At 35.6% G+C, this 12,114-nt stretch overlaps 1 protein-coding gene across 1 annotated transcript in view; it reads left to right on the forward strand.

Moving 5' to 3' along the window:
• LOC105453618 (decaprenyl-diphosphate synthase subunit 1) overlaps window positions 1–11,016 on the forward strand; it is a 35,347-nt gene extending 24,331 nt beyond the window's left edge. Inside the window, exons 3-8 of the mRNA XM_011695737.1 lie at window positions 1,043–1,176; window positions 2,470–2,611; window positions 7,200–7,289; window positions 7,687–7,818; window positions 7,907–8,101; window positions 8,287–11,016. Coding sequence (XP_011694039.1) covers window positions 1,043–1,176; window positions 2,470–2,611; window positions 7,200–7,289; window positions 7,687–7,818; window positions 7,907–8,101; window positions 8,287–8,508 — 915 coding nt within the window. The 3' untranslated portion in view covers window positions 8,509–11,016. The remainder of the gene's footprint in view (window positions 1–1,042; window positions 1,177–2,469; window positions 2,612–7,199; window positions 7,290–7,686; window positions 7,819–7,906; window positions 8,102–8,286) is intronic.
• The last annotated feature ends 1,098 nt before the right edge of the window (window positions 11,017–12,114 follow it).

The raw sequence follows: 12,114 nt of genomic DNA on the forward strand, positions 1-12,114 counted from the left end.
CCTATATAGGCGGTTGTCGTTTACTATATACGCGCAGAAATTTCGCGATCTTACCGTTTCAACACAAACGGATCATTAACGGTTCTTAATTATCAAAATTGTGCCTCAAGATAAAGAAACAATTTGACAAATTGTCGGGCATTAGCGGACGTTGACGAAACAAAAGAAATTGCCTTCAACGAACCGTCGTAACTTCCAACGTTGGTTCTCGTCACTTGATTTGAGGAAAGTTAGAGAAATCGACTATTAGTATCGCGGGCGCAGCGGTAACGATACCCGAGCGATATCGAACCTCCTCCCGGGTTCGCCGCCTGCATCGGCTTCCGGTCGCGTGAGTCCGCGCCAAGAGCGGACGCCACGCCGCGCCGATGCAAGCACTTCGTCGAAATCGAGAGGCGTTGCGGAACGGTAGCACGGTTCTTTTCGGCTTTGGCCAAATTCCAGCAGGGACTTTCAATCGATGATCGCACCTGGAATCCCAAGCAGCTCGTCTCGATCGACGCCTGTCCCCTTTCGTCGTTTATTGCAACGGAGACAGTTGTCTCCGACGCATATTTAATCCGCGATCGCGCGGAGACGAGTCCCGATACTATCGAAAGGACGAGAGCAGCAAGTTTCTCTTCTGGTTACGCACTTCGTCTGACAAATAATTTTCAAGTTATAACATCGAAAAAAGGCGGGACGGGGATTCGGCGGATCAGAAGAGCGTGAGGAATTCGCAAAAATTTAATCAGCTAATTTGAGGAGAGTTTTACTTTAAAGAGCTAATGTATCTTTGCAATGATAATCAGTTTGTATATGAAGACACACTAAAATAAATTATATTATATAAATTGTATTTTTACGAGTTTCTCTCGCGAGCTATTAAACTTCATATTAAAACTCTACCAATGTTACAAGACGAAATCTTTGTGCTTGTACTTTTTTACTTTATCCTGTATAATATAAATCTACATCGATATTCGCGCGGCCATTGATTTTAATTTGTATTTTACGCGAATCCTTCAGTTAATTCAGAGGTATGTGTGTATTGTTATTTCAGGAACTTATCAACAGCACCGCGGAAAAAAAGCTGCAACCTATAAGCACATACTATTTCGATGGCCAGGGGAAAGCGGTGCGGCCCATGTTCACCGTACTCATGGCACGAGCTATTAATTATCACAATGGGAGGAAGTAAGTGGTGACGCGTTTCTACACACAAACATTTTTGATATTTATTCAAGGAGATTTGACTACGACATTCATAAATTGTACGTTCGCGGGAGCTATAGATTTCTAACCAAATCGCAAAAACGTAATCCTCTGCTTCTCTTGAGTTAGAAAAACGTTAAATTTTTTTGAAAAATCAGAGAACTATATACAAGAAAAAGCATTGCTTTGGCGATGCATTTGAATAATTAAAAATGAAAAAATTGAAATAAATATATAAAACGGCTAAGGTACTTACAGTCTCTGCTTCTATTCATTTAGCGAATAGTCAAGAATCGATTTTTTAATTGAGACTTTGAAGAAACGTTAGAAAATTTGTGATTATGGCAGCACGTGAGAGAGTCGAATCTTTTTTTTTATTATCGCCACGCGCGCGCCGCACGGTGAATCTCCGCGCGTATGAAAACGTATGCTCACGACGTTTAGAAAGCATTAAAAGTGTCGACAAAGTGGTACGTTAGAGATATCTATGAAAGCGGCGGCCGCGCCGCGTCTCTTGTACAAGCATACCTACTACGTATATGCATGCATATGAATGGGGAGACGTGAATGAGGAGCGCGCGTTAACGCGTGTCGTAACGTCGTGTCAGACTATTTTAGGCGTGATTCCATTACGGATCGAACTTTGTTGCGTATCGATAGTTAAAGATTAGTTAAGACACTCGAGATACTCCTCCCCAAGTGAAAGCGAATCAAGTTCACGATTTGTCAAAGTCTATTTCAAACGTGTAAAGGCGCTGGAATTATTAGACTGAAACAAATGGTTTAACTGTTTATCTTCTTCTTGTTTATCTTAAACAGGATAATTTTCCACGCTGAATTTATTGGTGAAGTGATGCCCGAAGGAATTTCTCATTAAGAACTTTAAGCGCTACTGGAGGACTTTAAAATTGATTAAAAAATTAAAAAAAATTCTAAACTAAAGTATATGTATATACTTTTAGTCTAATAATTTTAGCTTGTATAAGTTATGGATCCGTATTATGGATTTTTAATTAAACAATTTAAAAGATATTCGAAAAAATGTCGCAAGTCTCAATTTTAATATGGACATTAATTTGAAAAATCATTTAATAACTTTAACTTTGCTTGCATGTTTTTATCGCTATGAAACTTATGAAAGATATATAAGTAATTATTATAAATAAGTAATTAATTTGTAAAAAATTATTCACAATTAAAATTAATTTATGCAATCGCGATAAATAATTGTACGAATGATTTATTTTATAACAGAGAGACTTTTTCTTTTTTCAGTGTTCTCTTGCACTCGCAGCGACAAATAGCGATGATCGCTGAGATGATCCATAGTGCTTCTTTATTGCACGACGATGTGATCGACCAGTCAGACTTCCGTCGTGGCAAGCCATCAGTTAATGTCGTTTGGAGTCAAAAGGAGGTAAGTTGCATTCTAATTTCCGATTCGCAAACATGATCGACATGGTTCTTCACACGTCACATCTATCGATATCTCGAAACTGTTCTGTCTTATTTCGTTCATGCAAAAAATATGGAAAATGTAAAATATAAAAATACACATTCAGATATATAAATATATATAAAAAGTAAAAAAAAGATACTTTGTATTGAAAAATCGTATTGAAAGTGACCATTGCGACGGTGGTTAGCGATGCGACGACGCTGGAAACTCAAACTCTCTCTCTAAAATAGTGAAGGAAGAAAGAGGCTAATGCGATTCATGACCAAGCGGCGGCCTTTGCTTTCTAGATTGGGAACCGGAAGCGGATCTTGCGCGTCGCGCGCGTGTCGTTGTTGTAAATGTGAAAAATTCGGTAGCGCCAAGGACACCAAGGAATAGAATATAGGAAAATTGAATCGAGCATTATCCGGCAGGGTAAACTAAACGCTGTAAAACTATTTCGAAAGCGGCCGCTGTTCAATCAAACTCGCTGAAGTTACATGTATTAGAAATCGACAGTTGGAACGCGACGCGGTGGGCGACACACGCGGTGACGCGAACGAAAAACTCAACTCTCAAATGCACGATTAACATACGACGTATTACTTATACTTTCGCAATCGCTCGAATTTCATTCGCGCGCTTTTCCATAGCTAGCTGCGAGACATATTTCCAAGCATATTTATTAATTAGCTTTCGATCGGCGTCGCGAATGATTGAGCTGCATTTACTATCGACATTACACAAGTGCGTATGTGCACTGGTAAGTGAAATGAAAGCGCGATGGAACAGTGCTAGGTCAAGAACGCGCGAGGCTATTGACTAGCGATCGTTACTTTCTTCCTCCCTTCTACTACTCGTGTACGAAGTGCCTTAAAAAGTTCTTTTCGAAAGAGCTACGATTTCTTTGTGGGAATGTAGCGCGAGATTTTTTTCTTTTTAAGATTGGTCTCTCTGTTTAATGAAGAAAAATCTGTTGATTTAAATTAAATTACTTTTATATAACTATGTTTTTTTCGTTCGTTTGTTCGAAGTGTTAACTTATAATTCCTTGAAAAAAATTTGAAATTACTTAAAAAGAAAATCGTATTTAAATTTTTATTAAATTCAAATGAGAATTCTCCGAATAAAATTTATTTCTTAAAAATTTTAAATTTATTAATGCAACACTATTGCATTGCATTATGTAAAAGAATGTAATTTACGATATACGTTCTGTAAACAGCGTCACACGAAGCTAGGGTATTGAAGCTTCACTTCCCATTCTTCTGCTCATATGTCTTATCTTGGATCGTCGATCTTGCAACATTACAATTTTGTAATGAAACTTGTCGCCTTAATGTCTCTAACTCGATGCGTTTGTATATTGTAGATACGTGTCGCGCGATAAATGTGAATCGTCGCCGTATGTAAGCTGCTGTTGTGAAATGCAACACGACAGCTTACGACTGCGAGCATTTATGATAAAGGCCAAACTATATTTCTGCAGAAGTTCCCAGGCACTCCTTAGCTTTCACGTGGAACATAAGCGCATAATCGTGAGACGAGAGGCAGGATCCGTTTTACGATCGCGTAAGAAAATTGAGGTCAAGGGCTTACGAAAATAGCGCGTTCTTGTAATTCCTTTGCAATTCGTCGGCACCTGTTGTTAGGGACAGGCGCATCGAGAGGTACTGTGAAACATCGAATCAAGTTGGGCGGAGGAGTAAAAATCGGTGAATGTAAACATTTATGACGCGATGCAATTTGCATGACGGATTCTTATGAATAGCGCGCGCAAATATTACGAGGAAGCTTCAAAAGTGTTACAACCTTGACGTACGATGGAATTAACGCTGTTCAGAGGAATGGAAAGCCCAACGGCGGTGGTCACGAAAGTTCCGACGTTTTTTTTTTTGTTGCATCGGGGATTCGCTGCGCGAGGACGGCGCAGATGTTTGAACCGGTGAATTGTGTAACAGGCTCTCGCACATTAACGTACTGCTAATCGCGAGAACTCTTGCTGCAGTAAATATAATAATTATCTTCGAGTTACACCTACCAGTAATAGGGTTACGTGATGAAGTGGCTTGAATGTAAGCCATTGAGTCAGGTGCGAAATTCGAAAATAAACGACTGCAAATCAGAATATGTTTGAAAGAGATAAAATCGTGACATGCGAGGTCTTTTTCGCCTGGCATTGCTGACGTTAATTACTGGAAGTAATATTATTATTAATACATCTTTAAAAAGATATATTAATATAATAGATTGAAAGAATATTTTATTCTCTGTTTTGGACATATTTTATATGATTTATTATCCTTAATATTCGTAAATATACACGTTGTGCAAACGACTTTTGAAGTGCGCGATGATGCTTACTTTCGATTCTTCATCTCGTTAAACCCCACAGCGAATATTCTACAACAATACCGTAATACGATTGTAAGTTGTCTCAAGAGAGATAACATTAGCCGGAATTAATGAGTCTTGCAGGTGGACCACTGCTTTTCAGCACTGATTCATGTTTCTTTAGCGGAACCGTCGGCCACGTTGTGTAATTGCAAGGAAAGTGTTGCCGGCGCACGAAACGCGCGTGCTATTCCCGGAGGGAAAACCCTAACCAGGTGTCTTTCGGTTACCGCGGCTAAGATGCGTGAAAATAAGGCAGCGCATCTCCGATGCCGGATGTGAAACTCGAAATTACGAGCCGTTTGTTGAGTCACTCATCGGCTTAGGCGTTGTCACACGAAACAATCTACTGTCAGTCGCTCTACCCGGTCAAAACATTGTCGAAGATGAAGATCCGGAAGATTCTTATCGCGCCTCTCCGTACAAATGTTCCGGAATTATCGCGGACGCGAAACCTTTTCGTGCAGATTCTTTAATCTATTCGAAATAAATTTGTTCAAACCGTAAATTAACAGCCAAATAAATAATGAGCTTATATATTTACTAAAAAATAGTTTAATCATGCTCAACTATGAAATAGCAAAAACTTTTAGAGAAATTCTACTGAAATTCTACGGTGTCGGAAGTTTTTGAAAATATTTATCGCAAACCTTGCCAAAGTTAAAATACAGTGTTGAAATTTTAGGCAAGCCATGAAGATCAGTTAAAGACTTGCGTTTAGAGAGTGGGCCATTTATTACGCTGTCGCGTCAGGTAATAGTGTAAAGTGTCCTTGTTTTATAAATTTTGATAAATATAAAATGACATAAATAGCGCTGATATATATAGGATATTCCTCGAACGCAGTTAAAGTTGGACAAAACGAAAAAATAAAAAGTAATTTTAAAATCAAGGTACAATAATATCTAAAATGTATCTTGATTTTAGAATTCGATGTGTGAGGAAATTTAGAAATCAACGCGCGCGACATAGTAATTGCCGCGGTCATTAAGAGCCGTCGAGATGTTGCGGTTTCGGCGCGTCGCACGTTATAAGCGCGATGTGTTCATCAACAATTTCACATCAACTACTGACCGCAGAGTGATAGACCGAATGTGTAGGTACACCTAATGCGAAACTTCGTTCAGCATTGTCTCTGATCTATCGTAACATAAAATTTCTAACATTATATCGATTTGAATCTCAATCGCTTTCCATTCAGCACCTCACGTCTATCTGAGGTGCTTTTTTAGGTTCAACAAGCAAAATAAGATATATCGTTTTAATAGGAGTAAATAGCAACCGATATGTGTATTTAATATAGAATAAATTAATATTGACATTTTCGAGCACTGGACGTGATTTTAAGCCTAATAATAATTTTTATGAATTTTATACATTACATACATCTTGTTTCTTACGCTTTTAAATCACGTCGATTACCATTTGCGGTTCTGAAATGCTGAAGAATTTATCAAGAATTTATCGTTAGATAATATAACGGTCTAAGAGTATAAATTTCTCTTAAAGTTGGAATTAAAATAAAAAGAGATTAGATGCTGAATCGAATGCGCGTCCAAGTTGCGTGACGCCTTCTCGAAACCATTTGGCTTCGATTTGAAGAATGTCCAGTGAAAGGGAACTATGTTCAGATTGTAATCGCGGAGAACCACGTCGACTTTGTTGTTGACGGCAAGTTAACGTAATGAGCAACCACGCGAAGCGGTTTTGTTGAATCAGAATTTTACGTCACTCTTCGTGTCTTTTAATATTGACGAGATGTATAAACGTAATTTTAATTTAATTTACAGACTTAAAGACAATACTTTGTCGGTGCAATGACGACGCATACTTTTTTTAGTACATGTCGAGCTGTCGAACTGTTATAACTCGGAAGTATTACATAATTTTGACATTCAAAAATACTTCGCTAACGTAAAAACGACTCAGAAATTAAAAAATTCAGTATACAAATTATCTTTTGATTGCGGTATCACTATCTTAATGTTACTTACTAAAATAAATACCACACCATGGTTGGATCAAGACCGTTTGGCATGATTTCTATATGCTACTGTACGAAACTGGACATGAAAAGACATGACCAAGCAGGATACAATGCAGCTTGGACGCTAATTGCTTATCTGACAGCAGGATAAGACAGCAGGATCTTAAGTGATTGCTTTGTTCTTAGGTGGCTATGGCAGGAAATTACATCTTGTCAGTCGCCTGCATAATGCTCTCCAAAATCAAGAATAATGATGTGACCATTACCGTCAGTCAGGTAAATTATTTGATTGCGCTTTTAATACAATTTTTTAAATCTATTTTTTTCCACTTGTCGACGACAGAATTTTCAATTTGTAGTCACTGAGAATTTATACCTTCAGTCAAATCGCGCTCATATTATTAAATTACAATTTAATTACCATTTAAATATTTTTGTAAATAAAGCTTCTAACAATAAGACGTATTAAGTCACACACAAAATTTAATATTTAATTATTTAATAAAAGATTTAATTGCCGAGATACCTAAGACGTCTAGAGATTATGAGTTGCAATAAATTTTATCTCAAACTAGAGACACAATCGACAAATAAAGACAATACAAAGGAGACAATTGGAACATAATAGCACATTAAATAAAGCTAAGTTAAACGTTACGTCGCACTAATTTAGGTTGTCGCTGATTTGGTGCAAGGCGAATTCATGCAGCTTGGTTCCAAAGAAACAGAAAACGAGAGGTTCGCACATTATCTCACGAAGACATATCGAAAAACAGCGAGCTTAATTGCCAATTGCTTGAAAGCGGTGAGTCCGTAATCAGCAATTGCATGTACGAAGTCTGTCATTTCTTCGTTGTCCAAGACGTGTAAATAACTGTTAATTACTATCTTAGGTCGCCATTCTTTCCCAAGTCGATGACCACACGATAGAGATGGCCTTCCAATATGGCAGGAACGTTGGCTTGGCTTTCCAATTGGTGGACGATCTTCTGGATTTTGTGGCTTCTTCAACAGCCATGGGCAAGCCTACGGCCGCCGATCTTAGACTCGGTCTAGCCACAGCCCCGGTGCTCTTTGCTTGCGAACGGGTTAGTATATAATATAAAATTGTTCGGTAAACCGCGACACGAGAAATCTTTTCCTTATTAGTTGTACTACAATTTTTCTTTCTACTAGGCACGTTATACATGTTAGACATGTGGATAGATTTTTTTTTTCAACGTCCGTTTATGGACAAGATTCTTAATCGGTATCGTTACGTCGACTGTTGCAGTATCCAGAATTGAATGCAATGATTATGCGCCGTTTCCAAGAACCCGGAGACGTTGAGAAAGCTTTCGAATTGGTGCACAAGTCCAATGGTCTCGAGCAGACAAGATTCTTGGCGAAGAAACACTGCGTGGAGGCCAACAAGATCGCGCAGTCCTTGACTAAGAGTCCCTATCAGAAGGCTCTGATCCTTATGGCGGATCTGGTCATCAACCGCATGAAATAGCATCGCGAAGAACGAAGATTCAAAGGGCGAATGATCGATTTTATAAATATTTATGAGTTATTCCGGACGGGAACGGCTGGTATAATTCTTTTGAATTCAGCTATAAATCGAATGCAGGGGTTACAATCGAAGAAAGTGCTTTTTCGTGTTCAATATTATACCACTAGCCAGAATTATATATTGTTATAAATAATTTAATATATTTGAGAATTTTTTTTATAAAAATGTTTAATTAAATAAGAAAATTAATTTTAATTCATTATAATTCGTGGTGATGTAATATTGATACGCGATTGATGGCGTATAGCGTGAATGCGTATCACGTCGCATTACCGACCCTGAGTTCATACCTCATCCGAACGAAAAAAACGAAGAAGACACACTCCGTATTCGTTAAAGTGCTTCTATCTTTTTCAGAGGACTTTAACGATATGCGGGTTCAAGTTGTCTGGAAAAAATGCAAAAATTTTGCATTTTACAACAAAAGTGCCTAGGCATTACGTTTACTTGACCTGTGTGTATGAGGAAAAGATCACGTATTACCTGATTTTATAAATTGTTAGCCGATCATGTAAATAAAGTAATCTAGCATTAGTAACAATGTATTAGCATTGATAATTCTTTCCTGTTATGTCTCTTTTGTGCATGCATCACGCGACTCATGATACAATTGTATTGCTTGTCGGTTCTCCAAAATGAAAATAACGCACAAAGCCAAATTATCCTACCTTGAAAACGATTATTGTACTTAACGGCAATTATTGTATCACGATACGCCAGAGAAATTGCTTGCGTCAAAGGAGCCTTAATGAGAATTTATTGTAGCATGGCAAAAACAAACTGAAAATTGAAAAAACATACATATGTAAGTGACGTCAGACGTACAGAATTAACGTTACAGTAAGATATCTTCGGTCTATTACGGCCGATTAAATAATGTACAATCAATACATATTTTTGATAAAGTGAAGCGTAACTTCTATCGCAGAGTGAAATTGTAAAAATAAATAAGAATGCCAATACTAATTTTTATCGACAGTCCAATTTAAAGTTTTGCTAAAAGCGGCGCGAAGAATGCCAATGTTTGCCAAAGAAGACCACACAAGTCGGTCTTTCTTCCCTTCTCTCCGCCAAGCGGTTTAGCAAAAGTTAACTTTGGCCTGTCATGTAATTAATAAGGATTTATCTGCCTCTTTAAGTTTTAGAATTGTCATCGAAATTCACGGTGCGCAGAAAAATAAGTTTCTTCTTTATTTAGATATGTTGTCCAGTAAGAATCACTTTTGCCACATTTTGCTTAATAGGTGAACTGCTCAAAATATCAATATTTATACTGGATATGTAAGTATAAATATCTAGTGTACAATAATTTATATTTATGACGAGAATGTATATAATTGTTTAAAATGTTACGCAATACAATAGAACATTAACTAAGGAGCAATCATGTAATTATGATCAAATGTAGACTTATAATAGGCTAAGTGTATGATGCAAAGAAAGAGACCGCAACCGGGACTGCCGATCTCCTCCATAACGTTTTGCAATATTTATTTAAATCTCATGAGAAATGCGTTCTTTTACTCAAAAATATGTTTTACATTCAGAGGGACACAAGAATGTTTTACAATAATAACGAAAAAGCTATATGTCAAAGCATACACCGACGAATGCAACTTAAACATAAAATTTAAGTGATATGTATTCCACGTAAATTTTAATATTCTAACTGTTAAACATATATATTTATCTGGTTATTCTCTCACATGTTCAAAAATTGAAGTACATTTGTAATAGTTAGAAAATCAATTTAATTAAAAGTTCAGCTTTATCTTCAGTAGAACGTTTACTGCACAATGCAAAAATTCCAAAGAAAGCAGATTCGAATGTCTTTGAAGCGCGTGTCTACGACGTCCTTTCAAATTGTCTCGGTGTCTATATGTATAAGTTAGTTCAGACAAAAATAGTGACGTAAGTTCAAGCAAATTCGAAAAAATGCTAATTTACAACACTATATTTACCTGACGGAAATTACATTACAAAATCTCTACCATTTTGTAAACAAGTGCCTCATATATCAATTGAATGGAATTGTCGTCGATTTGATTTGGAAGATATTCTAACTTATTTGTTTAATTTTCTGTCATTCTCTTGAATCTATGTTTATGAGTTAATAAATTTCCTCATAGATTTCAACAGTGTTTACAGGGGCTTGAAAAATTATTATTAAACGACGAACAAATAGCTATATTATTTGAATCCGTATTGAAAAAATAAAGTGTACTACTAAGCTCTTTAGATTTTCAAATATACATTCATAGCTGGAACATGGTACAATATTATTCTCACATTATAATTATTATACTGTTGGTTGATTAACTACTTTATCGTAAAACCTTAAGCTAAATATAAGTTCAATTATTGTGTTGGGGATCATTAAATTCGACTATATAAGTTTTTTAAATATAATATATAAAATTATAAAATATATCTTTTTGAACATGTATACACAAGTTGTTTTAAAATTTAATATATTTTCCCGATTCACAACGAATGTAATATTCTTCGACCAATTACATTCAATATTTATTTATAAGATAAAGTGAATTTTAAAATAAAGGTGCAATGCCATTTAAAAATCAATTTTATAAAAATATTTCAAATTTTACTGTGACTCCTAATATATTTTCTTATATAAAATTAGGAAGTGAAATGTTTCGTATCTGTAACATATAAAATATTAATTTTCTGATGACTCTTTATCTTGACATTTTAAATACAAAAAATAATAAGAATAACGTTAAAAAAATTACAATCTGCATTGTATGTGTATTATTTTTAAAGCAACTGTGAAATATATAAGAAAATCATGATATAAATGATAAAAAGCTGATTGTATTCTTGAATCTGAGAACTTATGAGAAATGAATAAAATATAAAATTCAATTCCTAATTTTTTCACTTTAAAAATTTTTTTGTTTTTCGACAAAAATTATTGTAAAGTCAATTTGATTATAGTGTTATTTCGCGTTGAAACCGAATTTCGAGAACCGACTGACATATTTACAGATTACCGATTAACAGTATTTTAAAATAAATACTGTTTCGCACGCGCATGGAACCCGTCTACTGGCGCCTTTTTGTGCACATAATATGCACATAGAACTATAATATGTTACGGATATTTCCGGTGAGTAACACAGTCTTCGACTTCCGTGTCATGTAGGTCATATACGTCATGTATATTGTTGGGTTCTATTCCATGCTATATGTATATGTATGTACAACATACAAAATATAACTGTGTAATAATAATAATAAAATTATCTTGGATATTTCTTGATGAAAGCCTAAAAGCATAAATCTTATCAAATACAATTTTATGTGGGCTCTTCTTTCTTAACTTATGATATTATATTATTTTATTTAAATCTTAAAAAATAATATTGGTAAGAAAACCGTAAACAATTTTTCAAAAAATGAAATAAATAAATATGAAGTTGCATAACTGAAATCGTATTTCTGTAATGTTGATTAAGGACTATTAAAATAAGATAAATTGATTGCATTGCACTGATATAATATATATAAGTAGTATATATATAC

Source organism: Wasmannia auropunctata, unplaced genomic scaffold (genome assembly GCF_000956235.1).
Source record: "Wasmannia auropunctata unplaced genomic scaffold, wasmannia.A_1.0 LD335998.1, whole genome shotgun sequence".
Taxonomy (NCBI): Eukaryota; Metazoa; Arthropoda; class Insecta; order Hymenoptera; family Formicidae; genus Wasmannia; species Wasmannia auropunctata.